The sequence below is a fragment of the Trichinella spiralis genome (genome assembly GCF_000181795.1).
Source record: "Trichinella spiralis strain ISS 195 chromosome Unknown Scfld6, whole genome shotgun sequence".
In the NCBI taxonomy this organism is placed as follows: domain Eukaryota; kingdom Metazoa; phylum Nematoda; class Enoplea; order Trichinellida; family Trichinellidae; genus Trichinella; species Trichinella spiralis.
In genome coordinates, this window is record NW_003526945.1 from 1,289,238 (window position 1) to 1,310,855 (window position 21,618).

General features: G+C 33.2%; 4 protein-coding genes across 4 annotated transcripts; 3 read left to right on the forward strand and 1 right to left on the reverse strand.

The window, feature by feature from the left end:
* The first annotated feature begins 621 nt into the window (after nt 1-621).
* Nucleotides 622-8,139, forward strand: Tsp_08001 (putative ATP synthase F1, delta subunit). The gene is given in 37 exon segments (XM_003373355.1): nt 622-754; nt 891-1,030; nt 1,097-1,189; nt 1,254-1,355; nt 1,414-1,503; nt 1,565-1,595; nt 1,657-1,758; nt 1,829-1,959; nt 2,032-2,148; nt 2,210-2,401; nt 2,462-2,586; nt 2,649-2,789; nt 2,855-2,954; nt 3,044-3,155; nt 3,214-3,280; nt 3,364-3,541; nt 3,602-3,761; nt 3,821-3,962; nt 4,044-4,067; nt 4,083-4,173; nt 4,244-4,450; nt 4,603-4,692; nt 4,764-4,826; nt 4,923-5,032; nt 5,192-5,282; nt 5,297-5,412; nt 5,588-5,684; nt 5,791-5,889; nt 6,256-6,291; nt 6,347-6,547; nt 6,684-6,773; nt 6,796-6,888; nt 6,930-7,178; nt 7,296-7,418; nt 7,474-7,634; nt 7,723-7,804; nt 8,005-8,139. 37 exon segments carry the CDS (start codon nt 622-624, stop codon nt 8,137-8,139), a joined length of 4,314 nt encoding a protein of 1,437 aa, XP_003373403.1.
* Nucleotides 8,140-8,614: 475 nt separating this feature from the next.
* On the reverse strand, nt 8,615-9,367 carry Tsp_08002 (conserved hypothetical protein). Its single transcript, XM_003373356.1, has 2 exons — nt 8,927-9,367; nt 8,615-8,815 (listed from the first exon to the last, which is right to left on the reverse strand). Exons 1-2 carry the CDS (start codon nt 9,365-9,367, stop codon nt 8,615-8,617), a joined length of 642 nt encoding a protein of 213 aa, XP_003373404.1.
* A 3,626-nt stretch (nt 9,368-12,993) lies between these two features.
* On the forward strand, nt 12,994-16,844 carry Tsp_08003 (hypothetical protein). The gene is made up of 3 exons (XM_003373357.1): nt 12,994-13,120; nt 14,291-14,471; nt 16,718-16,844. The coding sequence occupies exons 1-3, from the start codon at nt 12,994-12,996 to the stop codon at nt 16,842-16,844; spliced, it is 435 nt and encodes a 144-aa protein (XP_003373405.1).
* Nucleotides 16,845-17,856: 1,012 nt separating this feature from the next.
* Nucleotides 17,857-21,402, forward strand: Tsp_08004 (ubiquitin-conjugating enzyme E2 variant 2). The gene is made up of 8 exons (XM_003373358.1): nt 17,857-17,878; nt 18,059-18,165; nt 18,885-19,025; nt 20,024-20,247; nt 20,543-20,621; nt 20,716-20,841; nt 20,946-21,072; nt 21,389-21,402. Exons 1-8 carry the CDS (start codon nt 17,857-17,859, stop codon nt 21,400-21,402), a joined length of 840 nt encoding a protein of 279 aa, XP_003373406.1.
* The last annotated feature ends 216 nt before the right edge of the window (nt 21,403-21,618 follow it).

Here is a 21,618-nt window from a genome sequence, read left to right on the forward strand (position 1 = left end):
GCAAATCAGAAATCAAATGTTGTCAAATGTATTTCTTCTATAACTTACTTACCCCATTTATCTGGATCATTTTCACCGTTTTTTATTTGACTTGTAAAAATGCATATTTATGTATGCATCTATGTGTACCGTATTTTCAATTTCAGTCAGTCAATAATTGCCACATGATTTGAACAATACGTGTATGACAAGCTTATGGATACAGTTTGCTAATATTGATTTACTTTCGAAGTTGCTATGGTGACAAGCATGTCTTGCTCAGAATTATGCTATTTATTTGTTTATTTATTTGCATTTCATTTCAGCCATGTGCTACGAGGATGCGATGAAGTTGATAAATTTTTTCCGTATTAAACGCTTTTTTATTTAGTGAGGAAAAATTTGAACATGAATTCTTTTTCAGAAGATTCCTGTTGAATTTTGAACTTTGAAATCAAATGAAACGTATGATTGATTTATCTGAAAATAAATGAATCACAACAAGGTGAGCAGTTACTTTAACGAATTATTTATTTTTTCTTTTTTCTCAACGAATGTACCTTCATTCAATCAGTATCAGTATATTTCAGCTTCAGGATAAATAGTATCTTGCTTTGTAAAAGAAATCATTCATAATCGAAAATGAACGAAGAATCATTCGATATGAAAACAATAAATGAACCATCCGCCGCCGCCCCTGTTCCTGCACCTCGGAAAAGAGAAAGCCTGGCTAAGAAATTGAAATCAACCTTGCCCAGTGAAATTCACTCAGACAGTAATAAAGATTTTGTGAATTTTTTTTTTGATTATGGCAATTTAATCTTGAAGATAATTCACAGATTTATCATTTCAGATTGGCTTTCAGTCAGTATTTTTTTAAAGAATATTTTGCTAATGTGGGCTTATTTCAGTTACGAAAAGAGAAGAATTGAAAGAAGCTGCTTCGCCATATTCAGAGTCATTGCTTTTCAAAAATGCTGATTCAGACCGAAGTGCATCGTCGAATTCACAAGTACCTCTACGACTTCGTGATAAAGTGAAAAATTTCCAGGTGATATGCACATAAGTTGTACATAGAATGAAAACAAAAAAAATTTTTTATTGATTTAAATTTTAGTGCATTAGCAGAGTGAAAGAACATGTACTGAAAAAAAGGTTTGAATCAAATACTGAACAAGCTGAAGTTCGACGACTATCCACATTGGATAAGGTACGGCAATGTTGCCTTTTTCCATTCTCATATTATATATGCGTTGAGTAAATTTAAATTTCAGCATAGAGAAGACGAAATTAAACGTGAACAAAATTTTGAATACTTTCGTAAAAAGTACGAAGACTGGAAGAAAAGTCACAGTGATTTGAAAGAAAAAATTGAAGTATTAGTATTGTTGCTCGCAGTGTTGTGATGTTGCATAATTGTTATATTATTTGAAGAGAAATTGTGCTTCTGACGAGGAGCAGTTGCAATTTTTCACAAATATTTCTTTGGCTGAAAGTGATGATTTTTTCCTGGCTTCCGTTGCAGTAAGTTGACATTATTATAATCGACCGTTTGCAAAAGATCATTTTCATTTGTAACTTTTAGCCATGTGCGAAGCGTGAATCTGATTATACAGGTTATTGTAGCTTTGAAAAAGGTCTTGGAATTTGAAAATTAATAAAAATCGCATTTTTCAGATCTGAAAGAGGTGAAAATTATGGCAAAAATCGAACCCATTCTGAGGCCTTTCAAAATGCAACTGGAAACAGAAAATCAATTGTATTATTTTCCAGAATCTAGTAAGAAATTTTTTTGTTATGTCCATATGTATCTCGATTATGATTTAAGTTAATCAATTTTCTGTTTCAGATGTTAGGCAGAGGCGTGTCAGAGCTTCCACTGTTGAGTTGGAAGAAGGTGTTTACTGTGGTCCAGAATTGGGTCTGTCGACTCGAAATGTAGATACGATGAAAGCTCGTTTGCTAGTCGAAAAGCGAAAGGTACATTTTATTTATTTATCTGTATAGTTAATTTATTTTAAATTTTCAAATTGTTCATGTTTGTAATTTTAGCTGAATTTGTGGATTCATAAAGAAGAAATAGCACGTTTACCAATGTCATTAATCAATTTTCCTGTAAAGTTGGACTTTTCGCAAGGCAGTCATGCTTCAATGATAACTAGCTATACAGTATGTTTGTTAGTACTCATTTCTTTAGCAGATTACTGTCTGTTGAGTTGTACTATTTAAGCCTGCAGTGACGAATGTTCAGTCGAGGATGAACTACGGGGTTTACCAGCTTGACGTTGAATTAAGCAAGTTGATGTTCACTCACCATTCGCTTTTTTCTAAAGAGGATGTGCTATGTCGGCGCTTGTTGGAACAATACCACGGCTATGAAAGGCGACTACGCGAGAGTACATCCTACTACTATGCCCAGCGTGTAACAAACTGCACTGATAATTAATTAATTAAAAGTGGGCTATTTAATTGTTTTATTTAGCTGGAAGACGTGAAATCAAAAGTCAGAGAACTGAAAGCTAAAGTGAATCATCTGAATTTGCATAATGATTCAGAGCAGATTAATGATTTGAGCCGTTTGATTGGAAAGCTACAGAAAGAATCTAGGTGAAATAGAAAAATGCCCACCTTTTGCCAATGAAAAACTGATTTCTTTTTTTATTTCATAGAGAACTTCGAAAATTGCGAAACAAAGAAGAAACGTTCGATTTGCAGTTGTTGCAATCCATGGTGGCCAACTGGAATATTATAAAACGTCTTCGAATATGGCAAGGTTACACTACAACATCTTTCAAGTTAACTTTGGAAAAGTAATATTAAAAGAAAAAATTTTCCTATGAAACTGGCAAAGTTGATAAAAAAATTTTTTTTTGAGATATGAAGTGGATGAAGTGAAAGACAAGGAAAAATGGGAAGAAGATTTAATGGATGAATTAGAAGAAAGGGAAGATGAACATATCGCTTTGCAAAGCAAAGTATTTGTTGTTTTTTTCTAACTGATTGTCATTTTGAAAGCGAAATTTATTTTTTACTTGTTAACAGAGTTGTTTAATTTACATTTCAGAACCTGCAAAACGAAGACAATGATCAATCGCCTAGTGAAAGTATGCCCTTTGACAGAAATTTTGCCTGGATGGAGATTTGTGCTAATGCATTGAAGACAAGAAGAAACCCAGGTAAGCGATGCTGATTATGCATGTTCTTGAAAGTGATTACAGTATGATCGCGTTGCAGGTGAGCCGTTGTTAGTGCCAGTACTTGGCAGTTCATCGACCATAACTCCGATAGATCAATGCCCAAAGTATGATGGATGTGTGATGTGGATAATTTGTTATTCTCATCTCATCCTCTTCATCATGCATGTATTTATTGTTCATCATTTAGAGCAGAGAAAGAACGAAGACAAGAAATTACACGTCATAAAATTATGCTAAAGCTTTATTACAATGGCAAAGAAGTTTGTTCTACGCAAAGTCGTCCGTTGAATTTGGACTTTTGCGTTTTAATCAACCAAAAGTTCAACTTGATGGTTAGTGAATGGCCGCAGAGCCTTTCTTTTAAGGTCAGTTTTGTTGTGTGAAAAGAGAAAAAATTCTTACTGATCTGTTATTGGTTGTTCAAGATTTTTGAATCTTCTGGACATGGTTGGGATGAAATTGCCACGGTATGCGTGCCTATTCCAAGCTATTCACAGATAAGCACACCCGACATGGCTCTTTTGGACGAAATTGAATTTGCAAGTGAACTGAAAGCTAAATACACTCATTCAGCAGTAGGAGCAGGTATGCTTGACAAAGAATAGTGATGAATTTGAATTGAATGTCTTTTTTTTTATTTTGAGGCAATACTGTGAATTTTTATCTGAATGGAGTGCCGTCGTGTATACCCCGCATTTCCGGTGTTTTGCGCTGCTTAGCTCGTTGGGGGAAAGACCATTCTGGAAAACCATTGTTTCCCCCATTCAAAGAACGTACTCGAACTTGGTATTTATTGCTATCCATTGTCTCTTTGTAAATAAATTACTATTTGAAGTGAATCTATTTTTATTTTACTATTTTTTTCAGTTTATTTTCAAATAAAAACAGCGTGTTTATTATTTTTAGTGTCATTTTGAATCAGAATTTTCAGTTTGAAACTGATTCTGCAAATGCCGTCGATCCTAATGATCCTAAAATTGTTGCCGCTCAGAATATGGTATTGTTGTTGTTCTACAGTTGACTTTTGGGCATTAAAATTTTCTGATGAATAATCTTCAAACGTGTAGAAATCATCTGCGTTGTGCAGAAAAGATTCTGGCGCTTTGACAGGGTTCATTGTTGTACCAGCGGAATGTCAGCTCGTGACAGCAGGAGAATTCCTTCGAAATTTACGATATCGTTGTTTGCAACTTCGATCAGAAAAGGTGCCGCATTTGATGAATATCCAGCCGTTTCCAGCACTTGATCGAGAAATACCAAAAGATATTTTAAGTGTAAGCTGTTTATTTTATCAAACATTTTAAAACCATATTTTGTTACTGTATAGAAAGACACATTTATATTGGTAAACTGTAATTGGTAATGAAATTGTGAATAGGAAGTTTCTGAAAAATAATAAGCAATTCATATTTTTTATTCATTTTAGGTGGATGAAGATATTTTAGAAAAAGGTGATGAACTATTTGAAATGAAGGAATTAGAACAATATTTGCGATCAGCGAAGCAAGCTGCCGCGGTAATGGGTTTTTTGAAACTGCTTCAAGATTTATTTATTTTATGTTTTATTGTTGAAATTTTTGTTTTAAGATGCGGTGGAAGTTATTACAAAGTCTGTGCTCAATGGAGAGTACTCCCGTTTATAAAGATTTGGTAAATGAACCTGATCTGAAAAGTCTTTAGTAAGTTTTAAAATGTACAAACGAGATACAGTTTACAATCATAGCAAAGTAGTTTAGTTTATTGAAGAAGTTTTTGCTCACTGAACGTGATCGTCCATTGAGGCCGACACAGCGATCTTTGAGAAGTTTAACATCTCAATCAAATAATTTTGATCACTGTACAAATGGAAAAGTTCGGTTAATAATTAACGTCATCAGAGCATTTAATCTTCTGACATCTAATCTTCCACCGTAAGTGCTAACAAGTTAATGGTTAAGATCAATCTGTATTTTTGAGTAAAATATTAAAATTAACGTACATCAACTGCCTGAAATTTATGTAAAGCGTTTTTGTAGGATAACGACAGCAGCAACAAGAGAGACTGACTCATCGATACTGGTGATTGAAAAACAGACCAGAATCAATAAATTTCGGGCATTATTTAAAGTGAATCGTTTTAGACCAAAAAACTATTGCAAACTGTAGTATATATGCGTTTTCGAGATAAACTTTTGCGGACTTCAGTTGCCGAAGGCACCGACCCGACGTGGAATCATGTTTTTATATTGGAATTCAAGTAAGAGAAAAATAAATATACGGATGAAATGAATTTTTTAATCAATCAAGTAGTTTTAAGCGGAAGATGAATTTTATTATTATATGATTTTCAGGTTAATCAAATTATTCATGTTTTCATTTTGGTAGTATGAATGTCTTTCCTTTTAAAGTTAATCACTTGTATCGTTTATTAGGCCAACAAAAACTAGCGGCGGTGCAATAGATAGAGTATCCTGGTCTCAGTACATACAGTTTGATGTTTTTGAACAATCAGCAGTTGAAGTTCCAAAAGTAATCAGATTATTGTTTTGTATAATTTATATGCTAGTGAGAATGTGTGTGCATGCAAATGTAATTAGTTTTTCCTTTTAATGCTAAATTCGAAATATTTTTTCAGGAAGAGAGAAACGATCATCATACAGTATGTCACCATATTGAAAGGCATTGGATTGGATCAGTAAAAATACCGATCATAACGATTCTCAATCAGATGCGGGTATTTATTTCATTTTAAGTTGAAATTGTCCGATCTTTACTTTAAAAGTGGTGCAAGATGTGAACATTTCTGTCTCAATAAATTATACTATATTAATAAATAAACAGGCAGTGTGAAAGATTTATTAAAGGGGGATTTGTGTTTAAAAATACTAATTTTACCTAATGCTGTTTTTGTTGTATCTTAGATACAAGGAAATTTTATTTTGTCATGTCCTCCTTTTCGCTTGAGCAATTATGAATCAACTAAGAACGTCGCAACGAATCAGCTTTGTCATCCATATGTTCAACTGTTTTTTGCTGTAGAATTTGGATTGAGAATATGCAAGCGAACATGTATACCTGTACGAATTTTATTTTCTTACAGCTTATTATCGATGATGCTAACGAAGCTGTTGCTTTTGTTTGTTTGTTTGTTTCTTCAGCTTATAGTACTGTTAAATAGATTTATGTTTCAGTTAGCCAGTGTGGAAGATTCGTCTGTTTTGTCCTATGGTGATCATTGGTTGGAAGAAGTCAGACAACGTCATAACAATAGAAACTTTCTACCGTTTGTTCTTGATTCGAGTGGTAGAAAAATTATTGTCACCAGATATCTACGACCTATTCCACCACCGCCAGAAATTTTAGCACTCAGAGATGACAAGAATGCAACAGTGGTATGAAAAATACTTTGTACTTGGCAAACAAATTTTGCATTAAGTTTTTTGCGGAATAATTTCAGCAAAATCTTACACTTCAGTAGCCCAAGTATTTCCAACAATTCTTACTGTAATGGAAAACTTTGATTTTCAGGTGTTTGCTTGTCATTTGGTTTCACGTATACCTAAAAATGATGAAATTATGGTAAAACAAGAAGCTGTACACATTTGGAATACAATTAGTGTAAGTATATTTGCTCTTCTAGTTTTTGGCTATGATAGATTTTAACATGGCATATGACAAAAATGTATGGCATGATATAGTGAAAAATAATGTTAAACATTCGGGGAAGGTTGAAGTTTTTGTTAAATTCTGGAGTTTTTAAAACAATAATTTCAGGACGTATTTCAATTAATGCGAGCTCAAGAAGCAGAACACGCGCATTTGTTGTACAGTTGGCTTTCTGCGATGGAAATTGAATGTTATCTTCTGCTTGGGACGAGCACAGTGGAAGGACCGTATGCTGCTTACGTTCTCGTGAAACTTAATACTCTGGTGATTTGCAATCCAACTACTGGATCTATTTACGATCTGAACGATCAACTTTGTCCACTGTTTGATATTGCATGCGCATGCAATTCTGATAATGTAAGAGAATATTTGAAATTTGTAAAAATTACATTATTTTTTCGTGCATATTGTTTGACATTAAAAGTGGCTTATGGTTCTTCATATCATTTTAACGTTACGCGTATATTGCACTAGATTTGGGCTAATATTCAAAAGCCTGGTCCATTGTTTGCAATGAATTTTGATTTTGCAAATGCATCACGATGGCGATCTTTTTGGAATAAACGCATGCCTGCACGTCAGTTGCCTTCAGTGCAGGTATGATATTTGTTACATTTTAATGTATTTCATCAAATTATTTTATATATTTAAGCCAGAAACGCTGGAATATACAAATCCGAATCAAGATGTAACAATAAAGCTGGAAGCTCGTCTTCGAAAAGCCATAGCCGATCATTTAATGCGACAACGACCAAATGAATTGACACGTTTCAATCGTTTTGCTGGTCAAACGTTCCGAGATTGTCTTTTAACGTATGGCAATTACAGTTGATTTTTGTAACAACACACACACACAGATATTAATAGTTGTGTTTATATATATATATATATATATATATAGAATGGAAAAGAATTTAATTCAACCTTTTAATGCCGTTGATGAAACTAAATCATCCTTGCAGACTTTGCTAGATGCTTATAAGGTAAGTGTTGTTAAAATGTGATTTCTGTTCTGCTTTATTTTTTGAAAGATAATTTATCCTGGAAGAGAACGAATTTATTCTAATGCAGAATGCATTGTAAACATAAAGTTATCTTACTGTGATAGCATGAATTTTTGTGAATGCCTTCATGGTCTCTTTCTTCAGTGCAGTCTTGTTTTTATCTAGAGTCTAGATTCTAGACAGTAGCCCCCGTAGTAGTTAATTTATTATACTCTATGATGATATGCATTCTGCAACAGTCACCGAGCACGTGTAAAGTTGTATTGTTTGCACGCAGTTTGCATGGTTGCCAAGCAGCAAATGATAATAGGTAATATATGGCAAATATTTCTGAAGTGGAATTTTGGCAATGCAGTTTCAGCCTAAGTTGTTAGATGAAAAATGACGTATTGAATTGCACTATTTTAAGCTCCGCTTTTCAAAGACATTGATTTTTCTGAAGTTATCAAATTTTGTCATCTTTAAGACTGGAAGAGCCAGACATAAAATGAATAATTTTTATTTTAAAATTAATTTATAACAATTCATCACTGGATGCTTTGAACGTAGCGCCTATTATTGACATGCATTTATTTCACTTGGACTAATAGGCATGAAAATAATGCAACTAGAGAAAGTTATCCAAATTTGGAATGAATTATATAATAATAATAATAACAATAGCAGTTATTATTATATTATTGTAGATATTTGGATTTGCGATCAATGAACCATATATTAGTCAGCAGAAGCTTCTGAAAACAATTAGTCAAACAGAAATTTGCAATATGTCTGATCCGGATATGGAATTTACAATGGCTGTTTATGTGCAAGGCTATTCAAGTAATATACTGTCAGTTTGGATTCTTCTCGCTTCACTCGTTCGGCGACGATAATTTTGTTTTTTGTGTTTCTAATTGTTCGGTTGTGAAATACTGTTTCAATTATTGGAGTGAAATTAAAGCAATGAGATCCGAATGAAATGTCGACAGTGAAATCAATTGACAAATACTTAAATCACAGATTTATTAACACGCTTCATCGCTGACGAAGAACTTCTAATAAAGGATGTGAAAATCGACCGACCTTTTTTATCTTTGGCATAGCAGCATAGCAACCCACCGTAACTTTCATGTATTCCGTTTTATATGTGAAAGTTGATTCGTTATTCATTTTATGAGTAATATGTTTGCGTAGAACGGGAATCTTGTGATGCATAGGAAGGCACTCGGCCATTGGCAAGCCGCGAGCTCGTTTGCACATACAGCGTGCTTCAGCAATGATTTCCGGCTTGCGCATTGGATCTCGATTTCGATGCCATATCCATGGACACAGGGAGCGATCTTTTAGATGAGTTGAGAATTCCACAAAGGGATCCTTGTCACACAAATTAGATTGATCCAAAACGGGTTTTAAGAAACGACTGGGACACCTATCCAGACAAGTTAGAATACCTTGGCATGAACAGTGACCGTCGTCGTTGTTTTGTAGATCTAACTGTTGAAGATGTGTTTCGGCGTACAGAACTACCAGTAATGTAAAACACGATATTATTAAAAACATGCCGTTGTAACAGCATAGGTTTGAAATCGGTGCAGCTAGTAGTCGATCGGTACTGATTCACTTTAAAGCAGTGTTTTGTAATATTAATGGTTAGTTAGCTGTTTTGCAATAGAAATCATAGGTTACAATTGCATGTTTGCAGTTATGCCACCCTGTGTTAGTTGAATCGCGTTGAACAACGGGCGTAACATGCTGTACCTTGGTGATTATTAGAAAATTTCTCCACAAACTATCTTAATATAAGTATTTATTAACAAGGGTCGCGTACAGTTTGTAAATGTTGTCGCGATGTTCATGTCATTTTGATAGCGCTTAACGTTGAAGCATTGAATAATGACCCACATTGTGATCTAGTCAGTGATGCGGTGGTGGGCAAATCCTTTGTTTTGAGGAACTTCATGAAGCAGTCAACGCAGATGAAAACTTTGAGATTTTACGTAGCATCTGTAGTATTATTGTGGCTGTTGTAACCATTTCTCAATCGAGCTTCAAAAAATGGAAGCATACAGATGAAAAACTTCTAGATTTTTGCTTGAAATTACATGAATTGATTGATTCGTTTTAATTCCATCAACAAAAAAACACTACTCATTTACGAATTGTGCTGATTTTGCATTTTCCTTCAAGTCCGCTAACATATTGACATCAAGACAGAAAGAAGAAACAAGGCAAGGAATTTACCTTGAAGAATGAAAATCATTTTATCTGATTGTAAAATAATGGCAATAAGACGGAAAGTTATTTTAATCTGAAGAGTACAGTATCCGGTGCAAATTGTACACTATGCAAACTATGCAAGCAATTTCTGGAGAAACAAAACGGATTGGAATAACAAATAAATGAAAAACAACATCTACATGCCATAGATGTTAGCTCGGCCAAGTAGAAAATGGACGTTGTTTTTCAGTCGAGCTTCTCTCAGTCCGCCCCACTTTGGATTTATAGCTGCATTCCTATAGTTTGTTTTTGTTATTATTATATGTGCTGGTTTGTTTGAAGTTTTGTTCTTTATCATGAAAGTTGTCACATGCGTGATATATGCTCTGATTATCTGTTCCAAGCTTGCAGCAAACTGGTCTCCAAGTAGAACATTGATCATCGTGTTATTCGATGGACAAAAGCCGCAGGTGTAATATTCGCCCATAAAGCGTTTATCTGTCGGGTCCAACGTCCATAATGCGCAACTGAACCTGATCGTTGTTGATACGGCTCGACTGTGGAACTTTTTAATTGGGCAGATTATCAAACTGAGACCTCACGCCGTAGATACGAACGCCTTGACCCGGTTAGATTAGATGTAATCATCCAAGTGGCATTTTAAATTACAAAAATATTAAATTATTAAAATCGACTTGAACGTAAATGAAGATGAAAATACTTTGGTTGAAGTTTGTATAAGGAGAAATTTGTTTTTCACTCCCTCCCCCCGTGGAGTTTTCGCTTCTTCCTGATGAAAAGCTAGCTGATGATGACTTTAGCAAATTGAAGTACTTGGCTTGCCTCTGGCAGTGTAACTGAAAATTTTTGAATAACTTGCCGAGCAATATTATAAAATTGACTGTGCAACAACAAGACCAACGGCTGTGTTGTAGCTCATTTTTACATATTCAATATTTCCAACAACATCGTTTAAAGAAGTGCGCATGTGTTTTAAACAATAGATTAGAAGCACAGGTTGACTTGTAAATTAAATGAAATTGCATTACACAGGAATTGTTTATTTTGCTTTTTTCTCAATTTAATGGAAAGAGTGAAGAGCTTAGTGTTTTGAATAACAAACAAGTTGCAAAAGTTTGGTGGTCGCCCACAAGCGGAAAATTGAACAACAACGGAAAAAACATATGACTCAACAACAGTGTGTTGTTTGTCGCTTGCATTTCAAAGTGAGGAACAAATGATTTGCTAAAAAGCGCGACCACATTGCAGAATTGAAAATGAGCACATCAGCTTCATTCAGTTATGCGCTTTATAATGTTGAAATTCGGTTGTTGTCATTCGATGAATGGAAGTCAGTTGCCGAAACATCCGTTGCCATTAAACGCCAAGCAACTGCCAGGCGCGGCTCCAAATCGCCTCATTCAAAAATATGGTAGCAAGATTGTGAGAGCGACTTGAATCACGTGAATAATTATTTCAACGATTAAGTAACCTGTCTTGATGTCTTGGAATTGCTTGTCTTTGTCGAAAGCTAACGAAAAGTTTACAGCTTTCTGAAAGAAATGTTGCAAATCACAATCAACGTCGACTATACATTGCTGTTCAGTCAGTCACTAGCATAGTTGTCAAGGCAAATTATAAAATGGGCAAAAGCAAAAACCTCTCTCTCTCTCTCTCTCTCTCTCTCTCTCTCTCTTTCTCTCTGTGTGTGCACTATTATTCATTACAACTCGCACGACTGATTAATTGTTTATCATACTTTGTGTGTGTGTTTGCGTGTTTTTTTATTTAGCTGAAAAGCAGACCGCACATTCATATTGGATGATGCATTTTTTGAGAATTCCAAGTATTGAAAAAATATTTTCGCATAATCAATAACCGACTTCATGAGATGTATATAACTAAATAGCCAGCTTAGCTACATATAAAGCGTGAGAATTGTAGTTTGCAGTTTTTGCAAATATAATAAAATTGAACAATTTGCATGCGTCTCCACTTTACACCACTTTACACACGTACAATGAATGTTTACGTCGTTTGAATGGAACATGTTGTATTGTTCCCCTTCTTCAATTTATTTAATAATAATAATAATAATAATAATAATAATTGCAATTATTAATATATATATAGTTTTAAAATTAATTTTCCCATTTTATTTATTTCTTATTTTCATTTTCAACATTTTTCACAGCATCGTCAGGCTGAGTTTGATTTTCATCATTTCGAGTTTGTTTCAATTGATTGTTGTAACAAACGTTGAAATCACTTCTACTGAGTAGCGTCTGTTGAACAGCTTTGCCTTTAGCTGTGTCATTTGCCAAGACGCAAGATATAAACAGACAAAATAGAATATTAATCAAAGATTTTACCAGTTAGCTAGAAAAGAGCGATCATTTGAAATCATTTCTTCAACTTCACTTTTGGTGCCGTGTTAAATTTACCCTCGCATTCCGCCATCAGCATTTTGAAATTTCAAAATCTTATTCCAATGCGGGCTGTTCAAAGTGAACATTTCAAATGTGTCAAGGTTGAATTCAAATTTTCTCTAATTGTCTCTGCTGGGGAAAATTTTCATTCTTCTCTTAAACAACAACATCATTTTTATTACAGTTCTCTTGGAATTGGAAATTTGTTCAACTACCCGAGCATGGGAATATTTTTTAAAAAATTTCCTTTCAAATTCAATAATTTTCAATAAACATTGCGAAATTACAATTTATCCGATTTCAGTTTGCATTTGATATTTTCACCAAACTCAGCAACTGATTCAAAATTAACATTTATTTCAATTGCACATTTTAACACCAAACCTTTCTATTATTAGCATCACTCTTATCAATTGCAGTTTCGTTTTATCAGTTGAAATGAATTACCATACACATTATATGCATATATATATATCTATAATTAGAAACATTTTGTTGCAAATCTGTCGTTACCCATGTTGAGCATTTGGAAAAATAAAAATGAAACTTCTGTCATATTTAACATGTATTATGCATAATGAATGCAAATTGGTAATGATGCATATTGAAAAATACGCTGCATTTAATTTTTTGTACACTTCAATTGAAACTTTTCCATTTGAACCGGGTTTGAATTGAATTAATTGCCATATTGGTTCACATTTATTATTGGAAAGCAAATCAATTATTATAAAACGAGACTTTTCTAAAATAAGTAGACGTTTCAATTATAATTTTAATCTATTGAAAATATCTTCTTTTTCTGTGCAAGGGGAGACATTATTTTTGCAAAATAACCTTGAAATGTGATTCATAACGTTGGTGAAATTTATGAAAATTGCTAAATTTCTACAATTTGATTTAATGAATGGCCTTGGTGCTGCGGGGAATTTCTATGGTTGGTTGATGGATAGTTTCTGAGGAGGTTAGACCGAACTGGAAATTGGTATTCGGTCGCCGCCGACCAATGCTAGGATAATGTGGAGCACTTATTTTTGTCGGGAGGTCTGAGAAACCGGTCCAATGGTCAGAGAAAAGCTATATATTACAAGTTTGCAATTTTTTTCTCCACTCTCCACCGGGGACTAGCTCCACACATGTTGCAGACCTTGGCCCGGCCTATTGGTTGATCATCGCTAGAAACGTAGCATTCGTTGTTGAACATCTCCTATTTGCTTAGCCTTTTCTTAGCTTGCGACGCCTGCTAACGTTTTTCACTTTTCAAAGCCGGCGTCGCGTCGGTCGGTCGGTCGGTCGGTCGGTGTCGTATCCCCCTCATGACTCTGTACGAATGGACGTCTGCCATTGGAAGAAGCGCCGCCTTTATCATCATCATTTGCCCCGCACAGCTTATATAGCGCACTTTGGCTTTTCATTTTCACTTTTCCCAACTCACGGCGTCGTGAACTGCTACTACTGCTCATACATACGCTGGCTGCAATTTTCTCATTTTGCTCTTCTCCATCCACTCCTTTCTCTATCTGTCATGTCACTCTACCAATTTCCACTGTAAATTATTAATGCACATTTTATACAATTCAGCACTGACGTTTCGTTATTGAAGAACAAGCAAAATATCCCACTCGCTCAGTTCAACCATTCGTATCCTTTCGTATCCTATTGGTTTCTTTTGTGAAAATTGTCGTGCACTTTCAAAAAATCTGCTCTGAAATTCACTCCCCTTGTCCACTTCTTCTGAATGTGCATCTTTTCATTTTTTTTCATTCCAATAACTACAACAGCTAACTAACTGATATTTTGTTTCAATTTTGAATTTTAATTCAACCTATATTTTCAGATTTTCACAAGAAATCTACTCTGCTGAAACAGAATGTGGCGTTGCTGGCATTTGACTTTTGTTCTTCTCATTCTGATAGTCTACGGAAGACCTGGAAATACTCAAATGCGACTATGCGGAAACAAGCTGATGAACGTGTTGAAGCGACTCTGCGATCACCAATACGCCACACCTGCATCAAGTAAGAAAATTGATGATCCATTCGGCGAAATTTAGGGCCACATTTGTGAATTTAAATTCTATATATAGAGAAAGAAAAATTGCACATCAGTGCACAATTTACGAGCGCAGAACAATCATAACTCAAGTTTGACTTTTTCTTTTTTTAAAGTGCAATTTTGAGATGCAAGATATGTTTGGAACTTTTGTTTTGTCAGACTGACGCGGCAGGTGCCCCTTGAAAAATAATAGCTGCATTGAAATTGCCATTCAGAGGCGTCGTTGAGCTGGAAAGCTTTCCGCAATTTTCTAACATTCGGCAGTTAAAAAAGAAGCTAATCACCCAATTTTGTTTCGAAAGCAAATTTTTCCTATTCTTCATCTTCATTAAACAGAAGAGGAGGGGCACATTTGGAAAACCGTTTCTTTGTTATTTAAAAGTTTTTCTTCTTTTGTATTTTCTTACAAAGCGGAATTATCGTCCGTTTTGGTTGAGGAGTGAAAATTATCTGGATGTAATTGGGAGCTCTCTCACAAATGCTAATGATAGTAAAAAACAAGCGAACACACAGACATGTGAGGGGGAGGGGGGTAATTGATAATTGTGATAGTTAGCATGATCATTTCTGCAAATAACAAATCTGAAACTGATGCAGCCGTTTGCGAACTTTTATGTATTGTATTGTCATTGTGCGAAATTGGGAAACATTTCCAAAAATTCACAACCATAATTGGAGCAATAGTAACAATTCAGTTTTACTCGATTATGCCAATTTCCAATTTGCCATTCATCTTATTGAAAGACAATCTATCAGTATTCACCATTTCCAAATGCATTCGGTGATACAATTTTTTCTTTTTTTTTCATTCTAATTTTAAACTCAAACAATAATTCTATTAAATCAATCAATTGATCATAATATTTTTCCATTCCATCACATGAACGACGTCAATTGCCAATGCAAAAGCTGTGTCAAACAAAAAGAATGGAAAATAGAAAATGGAGAGGCAGAATATTCTTTTGCACAGTGGTAAAAAAATTTTGTTTAGATTAAGTTGGATTTTTGAGCATCATAGGAGTTTACTTGTTTCATGCTAATTGTACAGGAAGTTAAGTGGAGTTTTATGCAACTTTTCCTTCTTCTTCTTCTTCTTCTTCTTCTTTGCAATTAAGAATTCTTTTGATGCTTGTTGGTGAAAAGAGTTTTGACAATTTGCTGTGAATCTCAACTTGACAAATTATGCAAAATTCTTCAGTTCATTGTAAAGAAGAATACATTAGAACTTTGAATTTAAATCTCGACGAGTGGATGGATAAATTTTCTTTATTTTTGAAGTAATTTCTACAATTTCAATTAAGATAAAGAAGAATCTTTTTCTCTTTCTCTCTCTCTCTCTCTCGTACGCGTATAACACGATAAAAATATAAATAAATAAATAAATATATATATATATATATATATAGCAGTAATTTCTTGTTGCTCATCAACAAGATCTCTATCTTTTCTTTAAATAGATTTCTTAATATAGCAACAACTAATGCTTGTCATTTTGTTCAAGGACTCAGTCAAGTTTTGATGTTAATCACCGTTGAAATTGGTTTCAGTTCAATAATAAAATTTGAATACTGCCTGCCGTCAGTGCAGTTGCGCTTTAATGGCTTTGTTGATGCTTTTTTCCATCTGCAACATTTTAAAATCAGCTGCTCTTCTTTGGTGAACGTTTATCGCTGTTTTGCAATCTTCAAAATGGCAAAGCCAATGCACCAGTTTCTACTTTTGTCAACGCGACGCTAAAAATAAAGCCGAATGCTTTCAGCGAAAGCAGACGATGGATCGATCGATCGCCATATTCAGCCTCTCTGGACGACAAATTACTGATGTCATCTTTATATCATATATAATGGGCTAGCCAGCTTCTTCGGGATTCATTTGCTCTGCTGTCTAGCAGTATTTTCACTTTTGGGAAAATTAATCACCGACCATTTTTCAGTGTGAAAGAATTCAACTGCTAAAAGGGGGTGTTTTTATTTGCAAAATTTCCAATAGCTCTAGCTCGTCATTAAATTTCATTTGAAAAAATATCAACAACGAAATAAAGATGTTTTTTTGAAAGTAAAAATTATCTCTGTAAATTATAGCACATTAGGGGGAACATTGCAAGCTAACAATGTTTTTTTATGAGCACATCCATCGCTTGATAAAACATAAAAATGAATAATTTTTCGATCACTGATTGTTTCAGTTTGGTGAAAATTGAAATTTTTAGGATCCTGGCGTGCCGATTCGGACCATTTGGTCACTCAGACTCGTTCTGGAATCGTGCAAGAGTGTTGTCTGAAACAGTGCAGCTATACCTATTTGCTGTCCTTCTGCGATGCCCAGATGTCAGCTGACGGCCAACAGAACACCATTACTAATGAAGTGAGCGTTGAGAAAATTGCAGAAGCTACAGGCGTTCGACACAATCCTCTGTCGTCTGTCAAAAAACTCTAATCCAATTAATCTATTTCATGGACCGTCATCAACGGCCAAACTTATTTTCTGCATACCCGGTAATTATATATACACATACGCATACATACACGCACACATATATATATATATATATATATGTATATATATGTATATAAGTATGAAAGACACCTCAGCGCTTCAATGGTTCAGAAATATTTGAATTTCTAGTTCGACGCGATATATTATTTCGATTATTCATTTATTTATTTATTTATTCCAATCCTTTATTTATAAGCATATCTACAATACATCCGTATATGAATGACACGAATTTGGCTATGCAAAAGACCAGGAAACAAGCAATATTTATTTGCATTGGAATGCATGCATGGAAACGATCGTTGCTTCTGCTTTTTACATAGTTATTTTTATTTATATTTGGCATCTGGGCTTGAAATAAAGGTTTTAGAAACAAAAAAAAGACGATAATTACTCTGAAACAGCACCTTGTTCGTTTTGCAATTTCGCAGTGCCAACTGCAAACATCGAAACAACGAATCACCAATCATTCCTCTTTTCTTGTAAAAAACTTCATATGAATAAATAAATAAATGTATTAAAAACAAACCAGAATTGTTTTGTTTTCTTGCTTTTGTCATAGCTGTACAATATTATACTTGAATTTTTTGAGAAAACTGTTTACTGATATAATATTTACGGGTAACAGATAAATACAATCTATCTGTCCATCAGTCTATCATCTACCTATCTGTTTGCATCGTTGAAAGTTGATCTTAGCAATCAGAAAATACTACGTAAAATTTCTGTAAAATATTTAAAAAACAATTCTTTTTTTTCTCTTAAATTTTACATGATAATACTATAAAATATACTACACTAAAATGATATTACTAAAATACTGATAATAGACATCATTTATCAATATTTAAAATGAACCAAATCGAAAGAAAAAGTAAATCGTAAAAAAACCACAAGTATTAATTTTTTATTATTTAAATAATAAAAAGCTACTTTTGTACAATAGAAATGCAAATCAATTGACTCAGGTTTATAACTTCTGTAATTTGTAGAACAATGACTTTCAGACTAATCGTTATTAGTAGAATTTTAAAAAATATTTTTTTATTTTAAGGAAAACAGCTTGAAATTAATTTTTATAAAAAGTATTTTTCAAAAAGTCTAAAATATTGTAATATGACTGTCAAGTGTAACAAAATATTGACGTATAATACAGTACAAGTATTTGGTAATCATTTGTTGTAGTATTAATATTTTAATACTTTTTTCTCTAATATAATAATGGTGATAATTTTTTTTATTTTAATAATTGCTTATTCTTGTCATCATGTTTCCTTTGAATACATTTAGGTTTCTATACTGGCAGAAGTGTTTACAGTTGTGGACTTATCGCCAAATTGTTTGCTCACTGTATAGCATATTGTTGACTGTGTATTTTGAATTTCATGTTTATCACAATCTAAACTTTTTTCAAAAAATGCTTTGCAATTGTTACAGTATTAATGATTCAGTGCATAAAACTGTTGCAATTTCCTTTTGGTTGTAGTGTGATTTTAATAGGTTAAAAATATTTGTATAAACTTGCAAATCTTAAGTAAATACAGTGATACTTGCTTTAGTTTTTGCATGGTATTATTTGCATTTTACTACTGCGTGTGCAATTTTGAAATTGATTTCAACGCTTTTCTGTTAGATTCAGTTTTTAACTGCCTTACAACTGTGTAAACTTTAATGCTAGTTTTTGTACAAGCTGAACTAATGTACAGCGTATGCGTGCAATGACTTTGAACATTTTTATTAATTTTTGATTGGATAATCTATTATGAATGTTTTTTAGCAATTAGTGAAGTTGTGAAATGAGCGGAGGTAAGCATTTTAAATGGGCGTTATAACAATTTTGTAATACGATGCTATTTAATGGATTATGGATTTTAGTTGAGGTACCCAGGAATTTTCGTTTGCTTGAAGAACTGGAAGAAGGGCAGAAAGGTAAAGGTGATGGTACCATCTCTTGGGGTTTATATGATGATGAAGATATGACGCTGTCTCTTTGGAGATGTGTTATTATTGGGCCACCAAGGGTGAGTTCGTTTTTTTCAACAACGTAAATAAATGTTTAAATTGAACTTCATACTGTATGTTCATTTCATTAAATGAAATGAAATGAAATGAAATGAATTCTCTTATCCGTTTACTTATGCAGTATAATCAGGTTGCCACTGATTAAGTAGTGACGAGTAATAGCGATACTTCTTTCATATTTTTCATCACTGAAATGTAAATTAGAAAGCAGAATGTATGATGGCAAAATTGAATGAACTTTTCAGTTTGATTAATTTTCCATTTTATGTGATTTAAATTTTTTAAATAATTTATTCTTTCTTTTATACTGATACTGGAAAAGCTTTATAAAACAACTTTACAGAAGTTTGTCAATTGATTGTCTCAATTCTTGACAAGACACAAATGCTCTTATCATTTATTTCTTCTCGATAGTGCTGTAAATGACAGAACTGTTGTATTTACATGTTTTGCTGTGCCTAATATGTTGTTTCTCTCTTTTTTGTGAATTCATCAATAAAACGGAGATCAGTTAATCTCAACTGAAATATATGAATATAGTGAAGTATTTTTTGATTAGTGTTAACTGTGAACAGAAAGAAATTCTTCTACTAATAATTTTGCACGTTGAATAGCTGCAGTTGTTTATCTTTTCTCAGTTAATCTATAACTAGCATCATGTTAGCAGTTTCAAAGACGCGTTATCATTGTTGATATTCTTCATCACGCATTGAACAAATGGAAATCAATTGGATGAATACATTTTTGCAAACATCTAATAGCCACTTCTGATGTGCGTAGGCTTTAGTTTGCCGTTTTTGTGAAAGCATTTCTTTCATTCATTTCAAATGCTATTTTCATCCGTGACGTACAATTTTACATTAATTTTCTCCAAATTCAATCTTATGATTATGTTTGTTATGCATCTTTTGATCGTTATGTTGTAAAGTTTTCCTTGACAATAATTATTTTTGTAGAAAAAATGCGGAAAATATTCTTGTTTGTTTTATTTTTGAAGAACTTTCATCGGTACACTTTAATTTTATTCTGTATTCTTCACGAAGAATTTTGCAATTGTATCGTCCATGGGAGACTTGGCAAAGCATTTTTCCCGTCGAAAATGAAGCGAAATTATAATATGCATAAACTGTGTTGTACATTACTAATTGAGAATGATAAACGTTTTACGTTTCGAACATTGAATATTGTCAATTTTCAACCGTTTTTGTGTACCATTTTACGGTATATGTATAAAAGATGTTCAGGTTGATATTGTTATTTTACCATTGTACGTGTCTGAGGTTTTATTGTACTTTGAAGTTTTGATGATAATTTTATAACATTTTTAAATAGATAAAATTTTAATCATCCATTTTAATGTAAATTTTATTGTGATATATGCTAGTCTTTTTTAAATATATTTCTTCATCAAATGTTATGATAGTTTGCTTTTTATTAATGTCATATTATCATGCAAGTTGATTTTTTTTCAAAGAGCTAGTATTGATTGACAAACGTTGGTACTATTTTAATGCAGATCAATCAATAGCCAAATTGTCACTAGCATGATAAATTTGAAACGATTTGTGACACCGGTTGATGCGCCTAAACACAATGTTATTTTTTCTGTGATGTCATGTTTCAAAAAATAGTGTACTATTTTATGAATATTGATTTGAATGTTATTGTTTTTATGTATGTGAAAATTAGACCCCGTACGAGAATCGTGTTTACAATTTGGCTATTGAATGCGGCGAAGATTATCCAAATGATCCTCCGGTTGTGCGTTTTATTTCGAAAATTAACTTAAGCGGCATTAATTCAACTACTGGCTTGGTAAATTGGCGCACGATTGTTATGCGCATTAATTTCAATACGATTAATTAGTCAATTAATAATAATAATAATAATAATAATAACGATGATTGTTGTGGTTTTAGGTAGATCGCAGTTCTGTTTCGGTGTTGTCGAGATGGCAGAAAAATCATACGATTCGTCACGTTCTTGAAGATATTCAAAAAATTATGACTGCCAAAGAAAATCAGCGTCTTCAGCAGCCACCGGAAGGTTCTTGTTACAACTGAATTGTCCAATTTTGCAATGAATTTTAGTTTCTTTATTGGATTGGCGACATTTTCCCCATAACTTTGGACCTTATCTTTGGATGATAATTGAAAAAATGTTTTTTTTTTTTAATTTTTTAAATTTATTCATTTTTTATTTCATTTGGTGTTCAAAATGTAAGTGCTGGATGAATGGTTGGTATTAACTTCTCCATGCAAATTCACTCATATTGTGATCTATAGAGCTTTATTTGCGATGACTTGATCGTACATTTTATTTTTTCGTTTCTTTTTATGTTTTTTCTTTTTAATAAATTTAGATTTGTGTTATTGAATTTTTGCATACATTTGGCAATTTTTCAATTTTGAAAATATGAACACTTTATCTCGTTCTAGTGCTATGCATTTTGGTAATACTGGTGAATTAAAAAAAAATCCAATTGGAAATTGAATTAAATGTAATGTTGCACAAGATGGAAATGTTTGCCAACTGGCCGACTTGGTAAGATATGATTGTTCGAGGTGCTTTTCTGTCTGCTGTAGATGAAGA